Here is a 19227-nt window from a genome sequence, read left to right on the forward strand (position 1 = left end):
ACAGCAGACTGACACATAGTCAAAAGAACCCAGAATCCTTAACAGAACTAAATGTAGAAGAGATGAACCACACAGGCCAGATTTGTGGCTCAACGCTCCATGCCAAGAATGAGCAGATGAAGTTGCAAACAACATGCTGATCAGCACTCTGCTGCAAGAAGTTAAGCAGTAAGAAAGGTTGCAGTCTTCAAACCCTTCAAATCATTTCTTCACTAAGAAATGTTTTATTTACAAATGAACTACACAGGTTTTAAACTGACCTGTTTGATGAAGTCTAGCACCTACTCATGAACCATTAAATGGCAAACCACAGACCTCCTATCTTCATAATAATCAGCAATACAGAAATTGAATTCTCTGAATGCTGTGGATATGCCAACGGAGGGACACACCTGCTAACATTTCTAGTTAGGTTTTTCTCTATGAAAACAAGCTTTCTTACCGTAGTAACATTCTTGTCTTGCTTATCTTTGAGAAAGGCACAGGCTAACACTTTGAAGGCCTTCACTTGAGCAGTCATCCTTTGTGCAACCTTCCCAGATGTCAGAGAAAAGTCACATTGGAAGGAAACTTTTAAGGCAGGGGCATCAGCATTGGTCAAATTAGCAACAAACACAATTTCTGGATCCATGATCACAGCTTTTACTGTCATATTGGGCCACACAGACATTTCTGTGAAGATAAATTTTAAAACTTCATCAATATTAAAGGTTTACATGTGTTATTATATACGCGTTACCTAAATGATGCCTAAAAACCACCACATAACTTTATCCATAGAAATTGAACACAATGTATCATTTTTTACTCTATTCTTACACAATTTTTTGTTTGTTTCAACACTATAAAAATACAGACATTGTTAGCTCTATACACTTAAGAACTAGCTCTACAAAGCCAGGTTGAAAAGAGTTACCTTCTGACTCCATAGCTGAAGTAACTAACTTCTTCAGGGTGCAGATTTACTACTGGAAACCAAACTAAGTTCTTGTTTGAAAATCTACTCAATCTCCAAATAGGACAAGAGAATTGATTTATATTTATCTCAATTAAAAGAAAGATTTTCTGACTTACTTTATGCAAGTCATTTTGGTTCTCAAAGACAGGCAGCATAGTGTGCCCCTCCTACAAACTGGGACTCATTAAGTGACTTACACCTAACACTTGCTGGATTTATCAGAATATCACACCTCTGCAACAGAGCAGGCATCAGGCTGCAGCCTGGTACACCACAGGAAAAGCAAAGAAAACTAGGCATTGTGAGTTGCACCCTGCAACACATTTGGGTAGTACTGAGCAACCCCTACAAATGCCTTTTGCCTGGAATGTGTTTCCTTCCCTCATCACAGGACTTGTAAGTATCTCCAACAACAGAAGAGAAGAGGAAGGGAACTGCTGGCATTAGTAAGTTAATTCATAAAACCTAAGGTTCACTCCTACCACTCTGCCCAGTTCCCCAAAAGAATGGGAAGGCTGTGGCCATTTTAATCATGGCAAGAAATAAACTAGTTTATTACATTTGACAGCAAAACAGCATCTTAAAAACTTCCATATTATTTATTTTCAGTGTGAAGTCTGTAAATTAGGAGAGGGGGTGAGGAGCTGCAAATCAGTTTTACAGACCTGTTTCTGGCTTGGATTTCCCAGAAGCAATATGCTTTAATTGCATCTGTGCAGATCTTTCAGTTGAGGATGCTGGCATTGAGTTAATGAAAAAATCTGCTACTGCCAACAAGAACTCCATACTGGCACATATGTACAGCTTGTCAAGGACAGCAACAACTTCAGTTCCATTTTTATCCTGCTTGTAGCTTATATCTATCATAGAACTGTCATTTGTGTCATCTTTCTTGTCTATCATTCTGGAAAACAAGTTTAAAAAGAAATATTTCAAACATCATGACACACAGATCTAGAAAAACAAGGATGAGTAAATAGTACTCGTCTTCCTCCCCATGCCATTCATGCAGAAAAATTACAACATCAGGAATCAGTGTTTCCTGCATAAGTAAGAGGGTATAGACTTTTCAGAAGTCGTCAAATTTCCATTTGAAATTTGTGTGCTACAGCTTTGGAACTAAGTCTACAGCATGTAGAAATCAGTGTCAGTATATAGACCTCTAGCTGAGGCTGGTTGCTCTCTACTTACCCACTCTACACAGTTTCCTGCAATACTGAAGCCTCCCAGGTATGCCTTTTGTTTTAGATAATCTAATAAATCAATAAGCAGCTTGCTTATCACTATTAAAATTATCTTGTTTATTGCTTCAGCACATTGCATTAAAGGCAACAACTGACAGCTTTGCTAAGTTTTACCAATCCTACAGAAAATCAATTAAAGAACAACAGAGTCTCTCTCAAGTTGCATGAAGTTTCCTCACTTCTGATGCACTCAAATTTACCTTGCAGTCACATTCTGAATGCCTTCCCTGAGATCATCCAGGGTACACGCCTTGAGTTCAACATGAATATCCATTGAGCCATCTGAAAATATCTTTCCTGATGATACCATAAGATGCAGACGGAGTTCACCAAGGCGTAATTTGTCACTATGCAGCGAAAGCAGAGACTTCTACATGGTGAGAAATAGTAGGACTAGTTACCACAGAACAAAGTAATAAGCACATTTCCATTGCTGCCATCCACGTCAATTTTGATCCATTAACTGAAGGATCTGATTAGCCTGTTGCTGTCCTCAGTCCTCCAATCAAACAAACTAGTCCAAGAAACCCACTGAGAAAACAAAGACTAAATTGAGTTGCAGTAAAATTGTTTCTTCACCACATTTCTAGCAGCTCCTCGGAACATGTGACCAAAGAAGAATCCATCTGAACCTCCTACCAGATTGCTTCACTCCCATCATAGCAGTGGATGGTTTTGGTTTTTCAGTTTATTACCTTTTTTAAGTGTGATTTCTAGAAATGAACTTAAATCCTTCAAGTCAAGAACATTCTCTGTTCTTAACACCACAAAGTTCTGAGATAAGTTACATTAGCTCCATAAGGCAAGTATCACAAAGCAAACACAACCAACAAAACTTTTTTTTTTACTATCCTGCATTCTGTCCATGTGAGAAGCACAAGTTCCCCACCCTCATATGTACGGTAAAAGCTCTATCACGAACCTGACTTTTATCACTATTGTAGAGAGTTACTGAAAGTGACTCAAAATTAAAGTCAAATTTAAGTGTTGCATAGCATTCTTCAGAAGACTGAACTGCAGAAATGGGTTTTTCTCCAAGAGCAAGAGGACCTGTCAAGGAAAAGAAAATATTTTCACATTTCTTTGGAACACTGTGTTTGAAGGGGGGTTTCGGTTCTTCAGGTTTTGGCTCTTTTTTTTTTTTTTGGTGGTGGTGGTTGTTTGGTAGTTTTGGTTTGTTTTAAATTAAAATCAGGAAGTCACAAAAAGAATAAAAGCTCTAAACCTGGAAGACTACTTGGAAAAACTCATATATTTACTCAGTATCAGTGTACTCAGTATCAGTGTAGTCAGGTAGTGATAGGACTAGGGGGAATGGAATGAAGCTGGAGGTGGGGAGATTCAGGCTAGATGTGAGGAGGAGGTTCTTCACCATGAGAGTGGTGAAACCCTGGAATGGGTTGTCCAGGGAGGTGGTCGAGGCCCCGTCCCTGGAGGTGTTTAAGACCAGGCTGGACGAGGCTCTGGCCAGCCTGATCGAGTGTGGAGTGTCCCTGCCCATGGCAGGGGGGTTGGAACTAGATGATCCTTGTGGTCCCTTCCAACCCTGAATGATACTATGATACTCTATTCACTGCATAGAGTGATTTAAGAACCTCAAGAAAATGGCAGTCATTATCTTAGTGCAGTTACTCATTTGCTCTAATTAAGAGCTACAGAAAGTACCAAGACTGCTCAAAGAGTTCGCACTACTCTTCCTTCCAGTTTCTTCACATACTATAGTCATTCGACTATTGATTGAATTGTCATTTTTCTGCATTTAGAATATTAGGATCTTGACAAAAAAAAGATTTTGGTGAAGTCATAATGACTTTTTCATCTACAGATATAAACTGTTTACATTTACACATTCCTTCAATACCAATAACATCCTTGATTTTCTCATAATTGTGCATAAACATTATGGTGCAGTTAGTTCGGCTTTTTTCTTCTTTAAACCACCTGCAACTGATAAGAGTCATTGATACAGGCTGAAGAACATCATACTTTGAAAGCTAAATCACAAAAAAACAGACTACCACAGCTTTTGATCATCAACAATATCACAGTATCACTAAGGCTGGAAGAGACCTCGAGGATCATCGAGTCCAACCTGTCACCACAGACCTCATGACTAGACCATGGCGCCAAGTGTATGTGTCTTGATTCTTATCCATAGCTTTCCATGGACAACATACACATGTGCAACATGTGTAAAATAATTTATTTCCACGTTCTAAGCACATCAGATAAATACAATGCTTGAATTTGCAGACAGTCCTCTCCCTAAACATATTCAGTTTTTGAATTAACGTACCCTCGCAGACATCAGATTCATTTGGAACTTTCCCTTTTCTAATTATCTGCTTATCTCCAATGTTCTCTGGCACAGTATTTGGCTGGGAAGAAGCCCCTCCAAGGTTTTCAAGTAAAATCTTCATGACAACAGTTAGATCATCTTCACTGAGTGCAATCTGTAAAGTGATAAACCCACAACTTGAGTTTTGGTGGCAATATTTCTTTCCAACACTGTACTCTAATGTTGAGAAGAAACAACTTGTCACTTCCACCATAAACAAGCTGTCTAGTCAAAATGGTCCTGGCCAAGACACTCTAAAATATCATTTGTTATGAACAGAAGTTACAAAAAGAACTAACGCTCACGTTAAACACTTCCGGGCCCTTCAAAGGCTCTCTGCCTGCTAAATATAATAATGATGATAAGCCATTCTTAACAATTCAGTAATCCAGAAACATAACCAAATAAGCAAAGACTCACATTGTATGGGCTAAAGCAACTGTTATTCAGTAGGCCTTTAATGAATCTGACTTCAATTGTGACATGACATGATCATGTAAACTGTAATCAGTACTAAGCGACACTTGGCCCTCAATACATCATGCTAGAATAATTTTTCTGCACTTAGCTTTTTTCACTGCTTCTGTATCTTATTTCTCTGTGCTTTACCAATGCTACATCTGGCCACAGCACAGACAAGAACAAAACAGAGGTCATGAACAACTAACAGGTTCCCCAGCCTGTTTTTGTCACCTTAAATCCCACGTAGAAGAAAGCAAATCCCTACCTCTGCAACTATATCAACCAGAATTTGAAACTGAACTGAAATTTTCAATAAATCTCCTAAATACTCAACGAGACTACAGAGTAAGCAATTTAAAATCTGAAATCTAGATTTTAAATCAGTTCAACCTCAATGACTCTACCAGCTGTTGAGTCAAAGGATAGCTCCAACAGACACCCAGGAAAATAAAAATAGGTTTTAATCCATTTAGATGCAGCTGCATCAAACCTATTTAATAATACCCAAACTCTAAGAGATACAAAAACTCAACAGTCAAGCTGGAAGTCTTAACATTCTGTGAAGAATACAAATTGCAATCACTTTCAAAGCTCCCTAACAAGGCTTCAAGCTATACTGAGAATGTAAGTAATTTTTCACATTGCTCTGATTTGCCATTGTATTACCTGCATCGGCTTTAGATCTCCTTTAATACCAATTGTTGGGGTCTCATGATACCAAGCTGCTGCTAAATTTCTCTGGACAAGTAAAGTCAAACTCACAGGACACAGAATTTCAGAATCTCCTTGAGAATCTGTGGATACAATGCACCTACCAAAACAGTGGAAGCAGAAGAAAAATATTTAGTAGTCGCAGAATCACCAAAAACATCCTGAATCAAACAAAATCTCCCTGAATTCTGGGTATGTGTATTATGAAATTTATAATGATGTATGCTTATATGCACACACACCCAGTTACGCACTTTAGATGAACTCTGTTTGTATCCTATCAATCCTTTTTGTCCCTATCTAAAAGTACTCCTACATTTAGTTTGTGGTTGGTTTTCTTTTTTTGTTTCTAGTATGTTTTCATTGCATGTCATCTTTAAATAATGGAACAATGCTGCACATGGAACATCAATCCATTTTTGTTATAAATAATTTTCAAGTTAGAAGAAAATTCCATGTGTACCTTGACAATTTCAAACGCGTTAGCTGCACAAGCATGTTGTCAATGACTGGAGGAAGTAAAGATTCATCCGAAGACACCAGCTTGAATTCATTCTGAACTCTGATTAAGCCAAGATCAGCTACCAAAGCATTACATGAAGTTGAAGATTCAGGAATAACTATAACTGGAGCTTTCAAGTTGACATCCATTAAGAGCCGGAAGCTCTTTTTCGCAAAGTCTTTCATGCTGGAAGCAGCCATTTCTGCTGCCTGGACAGTGACTGTAGTCAGGGTTTCTTGAGCCCTTTGAAAATTGTTTAGGAAGTTCTGTTGAAAAAAGTGAAAAAAGTGGGCATTGTATGAAAGCAATTAAGCCTTGCAAAATAGGTGAGCCCAGACAAAATTTAAGACAAATAGTACAGCTGTGGCACAAATATGAAGCTAGTACTTCAATTATGACATTGCCCATAGTTTGATTGATATCAACATACCTGACGCGACACCACTTCAGCAAAACATTTCTATATTCTTTTACATCAGCTCACCAGTACAGGTCACAAACAGCTGACTACTTAAGAAAAACAAACAAACCAACCACACACACGAAACCAAATCAAGCAACTAACAAAACAAAAACACCCATACAAACAAAAACTTCCCAACACTTAATGTCAAGAAAAGCACTAAAACTAATGTCTTACCAAAAGAGACATAAAGAACTTGTGCAGGTAAATTATTTGGATGCAGCCCACTTTCAGAGACATTTTACCATCCACTCTTGACATATCAGTATAGGCTTCTCCTGAAGTAGCATCTGGATAAAGTGACATGTGAAATCTAAACACTTCATCTCCCATTATGGAGACAGCCTAGAAGATTAAGTTCACATAGTTACTACTCTCAGGCAGTTATCTGCGATAGAATTACAGCTTAAGATTTTAGCAAGAAATATTACCACAAACAAATCAACTGCAACTTATCAGCAATACTTTGACATACATAAGCTAGGCACAAAAGGAAACCAAAACAGTTACTTCACAGTATGCCTCTTCTCACTTGGTTATCTATAGCCCATTTCATATCTAAATCATGTAACTCAGACTTTAACACATTGATGCTAATATGATTAAAACTAAATATTGGATGAAAGCAGGTCTTGCTTCCCTGAGATAAAGAAAATTAACCAATGAAATTTTTCTTAATATTTGGTACATTACATTGTACTTTGCCTTATACAACAGAGCAAATTAACCACAATGCTGCCATTAGATAAAGAACAAGGTACTTCTGTTCATTCATCTGCAAAACACATCACCTTTTTATGGATTGTTTTTGGATCAACATTCGTAATTATAATGTCCTCAAGTCTGGAGAACACATTAATTTCTCTAGGTTTCATGGCTACAGATGCATCCATTCCTGATTTGAGATAAAAAAGACAGGAAGTTGAAGTGCATTTATTAAGTAAACACATTTTTTAGAAAAGAAGCATTACTTATTACTGAATGCAAAGAATAACTATGAATCCAGCATTCCACTACACAAAAAGCTATGCTAAGCACAAGACAGAAGCTATCACCTTACTACACATGACAAACATGCCAACATGAATTGGTCTTGTCTAGAGTAAAAATTCCCCAACAATGTCCAGAATATAGCTATGAAAAAATGGGCTTTTTTGTTATTTATAACATAATGCCTTCATTTCTTCTCATTTTACTCCACATAGAAAATAATTGCCTTCTTTTTCCAAGTCAAACATCATTGCTCACAAGTATTTTGACTCTTAATATACTTAACTATATTTTACAGCGACATCTATAGTGTACACACTAGCCTTTCAAAAGTGAAAGGCTGGAGAGGACTCACATATTTCTTGCTACAACCATATATTCTAATATTTAAACAAAACCCCTTACCTTGTATTCTAATGTCTGCAATTCCACAGGTCTGATCACACACCGCAATGCTGAACGTATTTAGCTTTGCAGTAAGTTTTAATTCACAGACATCATCATGGGCTGCATCACTAGACACTGGGTAGGAAACACAGGAGACATAACTTCATAAATCAATTTTTTAAAACAAATGTTAGATTTCTTTTGTGTGTATATGAAGCATTCAGAAAACAACCTGCAGTTATTCCCTAGAAATCATTGGTAATTATTAGCAAAGATGGGAAACAAATGTTTTTACAACACAGCTTTCTTCTGGCACAAGAACAGTCACCAACTAACACAAGTGAACAGCAATCAAGATGATGTTTTTTCTTCTCATCAATATGTATCTTTCTTTAATCAAGATTTTTTTCTCCCCACAGAGTTATGCATGTGTTGTTTTTCCACCAAATAGACTGTGATGCTTTCACCTGAAATGGTATCTTTTGAAACCAAAAGTTAGATGGTGTTAAGCAACAGAACTACAGACTTTATAGTACCTGGTACAAGAGTACTTCCTTTTTCTTGTTCTTTTATTTGAGGCTTGTGATCTGATGCTTTATCAGTGCTGGGAAGACCACCCAATGGAACACTGAATGTGAGAAAACTCATGATGGATAACAAAGCCTCTGTATGAAGTACTATATCCAAACATGAAAAGATGACCTAAAATGAGGGCAAGAATACAAAGTAACCTTGTTATTTAGTAGCAGTGTATTGCACAACAACTCAGAGGAACTGTCATGTAAGTGAGAAAAATGGCATCTTGTTCAATTTCACAAATATCTCACTCTTCCATCTCCTTCGACTTAACACTATGGAAGGGAAGAGAGATACTTGTGAAATTGAACAATATGTATCTTTTTTTAATCAAGATTTTTTTTGTCCCCACACAGTTATGCATGCCTTGTTTTTCCACCAAATAGACCGTGATGCTTTCACCTGAAATGGTGACATCTTCTGAACCATGTGCATGAATGTTTAGTTCTCCACAATGCTACAAAAGGTGTAAAATTTGCAGCCAGACAGTATACAAGTAGCAACTACTATAGCCAATATTACTTAGTGAAACCTAGCATCAGCTGGCCAACTCTTCCTAGCCCAAAGCAACTCTTGGTTAAATGCTGAGTTTACTGATAAATTAAGATATGTCAGCTTTCCTGACTCTAAAGTAGTTCAGCCACCTCAAATGCTACATACGGCTGTCAAGAAGCAAGCTCCACCCCACACCTAAATACTTGTATAAAAAAAATCAAATCACCTTTCATCCTCCTGAATTTCTCTTTGAAGTCGTTGACTATAGAGCAGTAAATGTTAATGATGAGAGACAGGGGTTTATTTTTGGGGCTGCATTTTGAAGTTTGGTTGGGGTTTTTCTGTTGTTTTGTTTGGTCGGGGGCTTTTGGTTGTTTTTTTAGTTTTTAATGAGAAGATAAAAAGTAGGCAATGAGCAAGTTTACACAGCTATTACTATTTGAAAAGCTTAAAAATTAACTACTTGCAGTACTTACATTGATGTTTTGCTTGGTGCTTTTGTAAGTAGTTACAAAATCTGGGCCATCAGCATCAGCCTAATAGAAAAAAAAAAAAAGGCCCAAGCACACAGTCAGTCTCTGTTGAATTAACTGAATTCATTAAATGAATTAATTTACTTTACCACACACAGGGATTATTCCCAATGCAAAAGAAAACAAAATGAAGTGATGAAGCCTGAGGAAACAAGTTCTCCAAATAAAGCACACAACTGATGCAATGAGAATGAACTATTCACAAGGCTCTACTCAATGACATTTCATAGCATGTATTTTCTCAAAGTTCAGCTGGTCAGTTACAAAATTTTGTCTTACATAAGATCTATATAAACTAGATGAATTTATGCTTACCACTTTGTCAGAACAAACTAACTTGTTTTTCTCTACATAAAAATATAGCATTATAAGATGAATGTATGAGTAGCACATTGGTTCTAAACCCATTAGCTAGTTATGCAGTTTTTGAAGGGCACTATTTTTTTTTAACCGAAAGCTCAAGAGCTCTACCTAGCAACACATCACTCCTCACCTGTAGAGAGCCACCTATCTTATGAAGGGAAAGGCTACATCACCTCTGAAGTTTCACAAAGGTGCTAATCTCTGTTTTTCATGGGGAATAACGAATACAAATTATGTGGGATTGTGGTAACTGCGTTGAATTCAGAAGCAAGCAGTATATGGAAACAGTGGAAAGTGAAGTGAAATGGTAATTTGCAAAACAGGTCTTTGCAACAAGAGGTAGGTAAGTTTTCAAACACAGGCTAAGTATGGAAACCATATTTTACTCCCCATATAATCTCAGTTAAAAGATATTGAAACCTTAATGTATTCCATTTTCAGAAGATGTTCATCAGTCTCACTTGAAGAATTAATGATGCAAAGAGGATCTCCTTTTGAGTCTGTAAATAAAGAAGTAAAACCGAAGTATTTCTCCTCAGAAGCTTTGCTCCACCTAAAGCTACCTCTTAATCAGTTATACACTATTCTTGCTGAATTGTATATACATTTCTTTAAACTAAGAAGCTGCTGATCTTGCAGTAGCTGTATTGACTTTTTTTTAATTAAACTAGCCAAAATTAACTTATTCTTATCTTAAAAAGATGAATGGGATGTTATTTGCATTCCTACAATTCATTTTGCCTTCCTATCTAAGTTGTTATATTCTAAACCATACTTTTCTACTTTGAATCCATGCATGGCAATTTCAATTACTTCAATATCAACTGTTACTTGACCAGTCAAGAAAGCACACTGGACTTCAAAGGTGGCCAGAACTGGTCATATAACAGACTCGGGAGGTCATCAAAATGCTCTGAACAGGCAAAATACTTTTTGGGAATGGCCTTTCCTACTCGAAGCAGACAACTGAGTCAAATTAACTCCAGCAAACTCTAGCAACCGAAGCCTTGCTTTGAGGTGAAACATGCTAACAGAAACTAAATTTCAGAGGATTGCAACCTTCTGCCCCTTTATGCCCCCTATTATTATTTTTTACCAGGCTATCCTGCTGCTACAAAAGCTGACTGCACACACTGTACTGATTGCACATCAGTTTTCTAGAAGACTTACCATTTATTTCAATGCATCTCATCATAATTTTTTTCAGATAAGCTGCTGCAGCCAGTTCATGATTTCTAATCTTGGTTTCAGTTCCAAGCTGTAGCACAGTTAGAACATGTAATGGATGCCTCTCCTCCTGAACCTGCTTCATCAAGGTTATTACAACCTGGAATACAGAAAGGAAAATAAGCTACCCAGGCAATCCCAGACACAAATACAGGCTGGGCAGTGACTGGCTGGAAACCAGCCCTGAGGAGAGAGACTTGGGGGTGCTGATGGACAAGAAGCTCAGTGTGAGCTTTCAACGTGCACTTGCAGCTCAGAAAGCAAATCAGCTCCCGGGCTGCATCAAGAGAAGTGTGGCCAGCAGGTCAAGGGAGGTGATTCTCCCCTTCTACTGAGCTCTGGTGAGACCCCACCTGGAGCACTGCATCCAGTTCTGGAGCCCCTATTACAAGAGGGATGTGGAGGTGCTGGAATGTGTCCAGAGCAGGGCCACAAGGATGAGCACAGGGCTGGAGCACCTCTCCTATGAGGACAGACTGAAGGAGTTGGGGTTGTTCAGTCTGGAGAAAAGAAGGCTCAGAGGTGACCTTACTGTGGCCTTCCAGTATCTGAAGGGGGCCTACAAGAAGGCTGGGGTGGGACTTCTTAGGATATCAAGTAGTGATAGGACTAGGGGGAATGGAATGAAGCTGGAGGTGGGGAGATTCAGGCTAGATGTGAGGAAGAAGTTCTTCATCATGAGAGTGGTGAAGCCATGGAATGGGTTGTCCAGGGAGGTGGTTGAGGCCCCATCCCTGAAGGTGTTTAAGACCAGGCTGGATGAGTCTCTGGCCAGCCTGATCTAGTGTGAGGTGTCCCTGCCCATGGCAGGGGGATTGGAACTAGGTGATCCTTGTGGTCCCTTCCAGCCCTGACTGATACTATTATATTATCATGAACAGGTGTAACTGCATTCTATCTCCTCAGCTAAGGTTCAAAAGTAGTATTTATAGAATAGAATTAACCAGGTTGGAAGAGACCTTTGAGGTCGAGTCCAACCTATCATCCAACACTGTCTAATCAACTAAACCATGGCACCAAGCACCCCATCCAGTCTCTTCCTAAGCACCTAATTTGGCTAGAACTTATTTTTGTTGGCCTAGCAGTTTCTATCCCTTGTCAAGCTATGCTTTAGTTCTGTAGTCAGACTCCATGCTGTGCTACATAGAGAGTTTGATGATGGGAAAAACAATACAAATCACACTGGTCTGGAAGGAAGGGCAGCAGAGAACAGAAAACAACATAAATGAACCTTTGATTCTTTCAAGCTATGCAAATAACAAGGGCACAAATGTTTCAACATAAAAGTTCTTCATTTATAGAAGATTTTAAGCATTACACTGATTAGATATTCCAGAGATGGCAACATACCTCCTTGATTTCAAAATTAAGTAGCATATTGATTACATCTTCATTTAATGTTTGTGGGGTTTTTTCAGACAGTGCTTCTTCTGGAACACCCTTCTCCTGTGTCAGAAGCAGTTTCTCCATTTCTTTGGGTTTACCTGAAGTATTCAATAAATTGGTTAACTTTGAAAATTGCCACCATTTCTTTAGCTCAAGAAACAGATCCAATTCTATCATTTGTTTTAAATGGCTTATGTAGACCTCAGATAGGCTATCAGCATTTCCACAAGCAGATCCTTTTACCTCAGAGTAAAAGACAGAAATAAAAGCAAGTTCTGGCAAAAAGATGACTCTGATTATCTCCAATACCTTGCTAGTTCCCTGACAATTTCACTGACAATTACCAGATTTAGCCTTCTAACATCTCTGCTTTTCTGAAGTGTTAAAGTATGAACACTGTCCTTGACAATTAAGACATGTTTAATCAGTCACACATCACACTCTCAAATCGAAGCTTGCTTTCCAGATAATAAATGCTGTAATTAGTACTGAAAGCTAATACACTTAATATTCATGACAAACAAATTCTGACCTTCCTCTTGCAGTACTGATTTTGCATGTATCTCTTTTTCTTCTGCTTCACCAAGGTTTTCCATCAACACTTTCAGAAAGACATTCAAGTCCTCTTGACTTAACACAACCTATAGAATTGGAGATCACAGTTCTCAAGAAAAAACACATGGTTTATTAAACTTACTACTAGCTAGCAGTGCATAACAATCTTGTCTGGCAAGAAGAGGCTTACTCACCAGAATTCCGTAAACAATGCAATGAAATTCTTTTAACCACTTACTATTAAAAGATCAAGAAATGCAAGGTGGTCATGACTTCTAAAGCTGTGTCACTATATATTGCAGCCTTGCAGTCTATGCTTTTAATGCTTTCCTACAAATAATGTGCTGCTTCATGACACAAATTCCATTTTCATCCAAGAAGTACCAACAGTTATATGAACTTATATATCTAAATGTATATAAGCACATATATGTAAATTTGTATATACACCACAAAAAAACCCACAAAACATGTTGAGGTTATTCAAGGGAGATGGAAAGTTATGAAGCTGGAGTTACTATGGCAGATAGTTGCATGAATTTAAATTTCTCTCAAGAAGATTCAGGCTTTTGTTTTTAAAATGAGGAAAACAAAAAGACTCACTCAGAACTCATCACAAAAACATTTAAGTTGGTCCTGCCTTATAGCGAGAAGTAAACAAGACTCCTTGACATCCCTTTCAGTCTTCTCTTTCTTTTCTCTCAGTTTAAAATATGCACCCAGCAGTACAGGTGGCTTATATCATACTTTCAAGTATCTACATTCTCACAGGTAGGTTAAACCCTGCTGGCACCTCTGAAAGATCACTCTACAATTACTTCATCTTTGCAGCTTGTTGCACATTTATGTCCAGAAATACATACAGCTTTGTCTTACACGAAGTATTATCACAAGCTTCACACCACTTGTTCACAAGACTTACATTCATTGTATCCAGACACCCTGTGATCTCCAAAACTGGTAGTTTGTGAAACCAAGCTGCAGACAGATTTCGTTTCACAGAAAGGCTTAAATTAATAGGGTGAAGTATCTGAATATCTGGATGTAGCAAATCTGTCTCTATAGTGGTCCTTAAAGCAAGACAGGAAAAAAAGCAGAGCACACGGTGAGGAAGTTAGAAATTCAAGTCTTGGATTACATTTTCAAAGTAATATCTTTACATCTCCAGTGTTCTGTCTCTTTGGGCTTCAGCAACTTCCTGACCAGAACAGTATCCTGTTTTACTACTGATTTACTTGCCCCTAAGGTAACAAGTTTACATTTTAATTAAATACTTGACACCGACAGCAACCACGGTTTCTAAGGAACACTGGTTTAATATCCTATGTAGTGTTAATATTACCGATTAGCCAAGATACAACTTAGTGAAGTATGCCTTACCTGGACAGTTTCAGCTTTGTCAGCTGCACATCCATTTTGTCAATGACTGGAGGAAGTGAACTGCCTTCTGGAGACACCAAGCAAAACTGGTTCTGAACCTTAATCAAGCCAAGATCTATTACTATAGCATTGGGGGAAACTGAGGACTGTGGAATGACTATGACTGGTGCTTTCAAGTGAATGTCCATCGCAAGTCTAAAACTCCTTTGAGCCAAGTCTTTCACACTGGTAGCAGCCTTTTCTGCAGCTTGGACTGTAGCAGCACTCAGTGTCTCCTTAGCTGTCTGAAAGTTGTTCAGGAAGGTCTAGAACAAACAGTTGAAGAGAAATGTCTGTAAAGAGCTTTTTAAATATAAATTGCTCTGTCATTTTACAACATCAACCACAACCAACACCAACCACCAATTTTGCTGCCTACTGTGTTAAGTTTTCCCTGGGGAAGGACAACTGAGTGATTTCTGTCATGATCTCCCCAACAGAGGCTCATGTCATACCAACCAGTACAATCCACTCACTTTAAATCTGTCTGCTTTTTCTTTCTTCATTAGCTGTAAGATTCTTTTACCTCACTAGCTTTTGGGGACATTTTAAAAGTTCCTCTTTGACCCCAGTGAACACTAATACCTGCTAAAGCCAGTACTGACTGACAGAAAGCCCACTATTTATTGAAAAAGCCACCACTAGGATTTGCAGTCCTCATGGCATCTAGCCTCACAGGAAGTTTTACCTCTAATATTAGTTCAAAGATGTTTGCAATGAACTCAGCTTTTTGCCAAAATGAAGAGGGCAGTAGTTTTATCAAAGCTTGTTAATAAAACAAGAAAAAATTAAATCTACTTTTCAGAATGTTGTTACCACTAACACTGAGGACACAAAGAAGGAAGAGAACACAGAAGAAACACACAAAGGAAAAGATGACTTACCAGAAGAGACATGAGAAATTTGTGCAGGTACACTATTTGAATACAGCCTACTTTCAGAGACACAGTACCATCCACTTTTGACATGTCAGTGTAGGCTTCTCCCTCAGTAGCATATGGATCTAATGACAGATTGAAACTGAAAACTTCATCTCCTACAATAGACACAGCCTAGAAAGATAAACAGTACATACCAGCCATCAGGAGCTTATTTAAAAGGGCCTTAACACAGAGAAGAACTACATGTATTATCAGCCTACCTGATACTTGAGTTGTACTTCTTAGAAAAAACAAAGACAAACAAAAAAATCCCTAACTAAAGAAAAGCTTTTTAGACATCCATTCTCAAATTAAAATTATGCTTTACCATGTATTGTGTTTGAAAAGAGTTATTTGTGAGAAACCAAGCATGTTGTACAAGATGAAATATGTATTACATTTCACTTGTATACACACCAAACCCACCAAGAACCAAATAAAACTTAAAATCTTGTGGTTCAGTACTTTTTTATGAAGGGTCCTTGAATCAACATCTGTAACAACTATGTCTCTAAGTCGGGCAAAGAATACACTGCGACTTGACTGAAGGAGAAGAGATGAGTCTAGACCTGTAAAACAAAGAGAGAAAGTGTAGTATTGCGCAACATTAGCAAACACTCAGAGTAGAGAGACAAGACACCAGTTTTTGTCTAAATAGTTTGCTAAATTCCTCAAAAATTTTAAGAGATGAATAGAATAGACTAGACCGGACCTTCAAGATCATCATGTCCAACCTATCATCCAACACCACCTAATCAACTAAACCTTGCAACCAAGCACCCTATCAAGTCTCCTCCTGAACACCTCCAGTGATGGTGACTCCACCACTTCCTCGGGCAGCCCATTCCAATGGGCAATCACTCTCTCTGAGTCAAACTTCTCCCTAACCTCCAGCCTAAACCTCCCCGGCACAGCTTGAGACTGTGTCCTCTTGTTCTGGTGCTGGTTGCCTGGGAGAAGAGACCAACCTCTGCCTGTCTACAACCCCCCTTAAGATAGTTGTAGAGAGCAATAAGGTCATCCCTGAGTATCCTCTTCTCCAGGCTAAGCAACCCCAGCTCCCTCAGTCTCTCCTCATAGGGCTTGTGTTCCAAACCCCTCACCAACTTTGTTGCCCTTCTCTGGACACACTCCAGCAACTCAGCATCTTTCCTAAACTGAGGGGCCCAGAACTGGACACAGTACTCGAGGTGTGGCCTAACCAGTGCAGTGTACAGGGGCAGAATGACCTCCCTGCTCCTGCTGGCCACACTTTTCCTGATGAAGGCCAGGATGCCATTGGCCCCCCTGGCCACCTGGGCACACTGCAGGCTTATAATAAATTCTTAAATAATACTTAAGCACTGGATTCTGTCATCTGTTTCCAAAATACAGGAAGTCATAGCACATCCCTTGCTGAAGGGACTGTAAGTAACAGACCTCTATTTGATCCAAGGAATTTCAGTCTTCCCATATCCAAAACAAAATAAATAGAAGTAATTCCTCAAATACCACATAGCATCACCAAAACAAAGTTTCTAAGTTCTGGAAACAGAGACTTTCAAAGCAGTAATTAAAGTACTAGATCAGTCAATACTAACAAAGAATTTAGTACCTTGTATCTTGATCTCCGCAATATTCTTCTTCTCATCACAAATATTTAGACAGAAGGCATCCAGCTTGGCAAAAAGCTTGAAGTCAAAAACATCCTTATCCTTGGAAGGTCTAGCTACTAGAATAAGAGAGGGGGATATTTTAAAAGGTACATGTAATTCATAGTTTTACTTCAACTCCTGAGAGTGTTTGGGGTTTTTCTTTGACATTCAGATGACTTAGTTTTACTTCCCATGATTTGTTTCATCACCACTACCATAATTAAGTCTGTAAACTCTCTTCTTAGAGCAATATACTTCCCTCTCTGAAGACAGCTCTATTGATAAAAGGGCAAAACATACTGGAATTTGTTTTTCTGTGTCTGATATTACACCTATCTAGTGATGACTTTTTATTGGAACAGTTTTATCTTTTTTTAAATTATGGGCAACTGCTGGCTCGAGAGAGAATAAACTGTACAGTATACTTATTTTTAAAACTAAGTCAATAACTGAATAGGTTCACAGTAGTGGGGGTTTTCAGCTTATTCAATATTTCCTATTCAAAGATCCTGATGTACCAAGTTTTCTTTTAAGCTTCAAGTTTATAAGACATGTCAAACCCTGGAAGCCTATTACAGGCAGTCAACACCAAGGTATCAAGAAAGCAAGTATTAAGGCTGGGAAAAGTAAGGTGAAGTCATACACAAGTGATAATACACTGCCTACAACAGAAGACCAGAAGCCATCAGACCTCACTCATGGTCTGCATCTTCACTAACCTAGAGTAGCAAAGTGTTAAATCAAGAGCTCAGGTATTTGTGAGTTCTACTAACTGTCTACAGCAGCAGCCCCTTTTTCAGTGTGCAGATTCCAACCCAGGGTGTTTTAAATTAAGTCATTCAGAACATTCTTCATTAGACACCTCACTTCCAGCTCACTTGATGCTTGAGTTTCACACTTAGTATTTAAAGACAGTGCAGCTGCCTCCCTCTGAGCCTGTTTTGATAGAAATTCATCTTTTCTTTCAGTGCTACAGGAAAATCAACATTTTCATTAGGCTGGCACCTGAAGACACCACTTATGACCATAGTCCTTGTTTCATTTACTGCTTCTTTGAATATCAATCCTTCAGTCTGGTGAACCACAATCACATGAGCTTTGGTTTTTCAACCCATACTACAAAGGTAATGAGATGTCTCTGGATTTGATTGTTTTGTTGGATTTTGTATATTTTGGTTTGGTTTTTTTTTTTCAGAACAATCATTTTGACAAACACAAATGTACCTTTCTTTAATATAGTTTCATCTTGCTTTTCTTCTTTGGCTGGTATATGTCCACTACTTTTATTGCCTGATGGTCTAACAACTGTTAGAAAACTTACTGTAGACATAAGAGCCTCTGTATGCAGTAGAAGGTTCAGTGATGAAAAAGTTACCTGTTGAAAACATGAGAGTCCATAAGACACAGAAAACAAAATAAAGATAACCACAACAACAACAAAAAAACCCACCAAGAAACAAACTTAAATATGTAAAGAGTTGGACTGATGTGCAAAAATACCCAATGGGATCTGACAGTTTCTTGGAACCAGAAAAGCTGCATGTCATACCAGCATCACATCACAAAGGGGAAAAAAAGCTTTTCATAAAGCAGAAAAGTGGCAATCTTAGAGAACAAGAATGCCTAACAATGACTCAAGAGTTCTAACAGTTAACCTACGATCTCAGTATAAAAACGAAGTGATATAAAACTAATTTAAAAGCATTGAGTGAAAAATTCATTATGAGATACTACATCAAATGATTGGAAAACGTGGATGAGTAGGAGATACACCTGGTGCAAGGTAGTCTAACTTAAACCAGGATTCAGTCTTCTCAAGCAATATGCTCTGTCCCAGACTCCCTCTTGAATGCTCTTCAACAACACAATACTACATGAACAGGTAAGTGGCAGTATAAAGGTAGTTCTCAAGAAATCCACTAAGGGAGTCCAAAAGGTGAGCATGGGACTGCTGTGTAGCTTGGTAACAATTATCTGTTTGAATAGGCTTGAAGTTGGAAAAGACCAAATGCAATTCCTCCAGACAGAGAAGTCCCATTGAAGAGTTGTAAGGCAATACTTAAT

At 38.2% G+C, this 19227-nt stretch overlaps 1 protein-coding gene across 2 annotated transcripts in view; it reads right to left on the reverse strand.

The window, feature by feature from the left end:
• VPS13C (vacuolar protein sorting 13 homolog C) overlaps positions 1-19227 on the reverse strand; it is an 88150-nt gene that overhangs the window by 33389 nt on the left and 35534 nt on the right. For both annotated transcript variants that reach the window (XM_068144030.1, XM_068144029.1), the window contains 22 exons: positions 18388-18538; positions 17124-17240; positions 15995-16098; positions 15494-15661; positions 14571-14875; positions 14113-14260; positions 13168-13276; positions 12600-12733; positions 11193-11349; positions 10443-10522; positions 9603-9662; positions 8592-8757; positions 8074-8190; positions 7470-7573; positions 6856-7023; positions 6177-6481; positions 5669-5813; positions 4499-4655; positions 3125-3252; positions 2403-2572; positions 1624-1862; positions 443-672 (listed from right to left, as the gene is read on the reverse strand). In XM_068144030.1, the coding sequence (XP_068000131.1) occupies positions 443-672; positions 1624-1862; positions 2403-2572; positions 3125-3252; positions 4499-4655; positions 5669-5813; positions 6177-6481; positions 6856-7023; positions 7470-7573; positions 8074-8190; positions 8592-8757; positions 9603-9662; positions 10443-10522; positions 11193-11349; positions 12600-12733; positions 13168-13276; positions 14113-14260; positions 14571-14875; positions 15494-15661; positions 15995-16098; positions 17124-17240; positions 18388-18538 (3462 nt within the window). The remainder of the gene's footprint in view (positions 1-442; positions 673-1623; positions 1863-2402; positions 2573-3124; positions 3253-4498; positions 4656-5668; positions 5814-6176; positions 6482-6855; positions 7024-7469; positions 7574-8073; positions 8191-8591; positions 8758-9602; positions 9663-10442; positions 10523-11192; positions 11350-12599; positions 12734-13167; positions 13277-14112; positions 14261-14570; positions 14876-15493; positions 15662-15994; positions 16099-17123; positions 17241-18387; positions 18539-19227) is intronic.

The sequence above is a fragment of the Melanerpes formicivorus genome, unplaced genomic scaffold (genome assembly GCF_026170545.1).
Source record: "Melanerpes formicivorus ecotype bairdi unplaced genomic scaffold, bMelFor1.0.p_v2 SCAF_10, whole genome shotgun sequence".
NCBI lineage: Eukaryota > Metazoa > Chordata > Aves > Piciformes > Picidae > Melanerpes > Melanerpes formicivorus.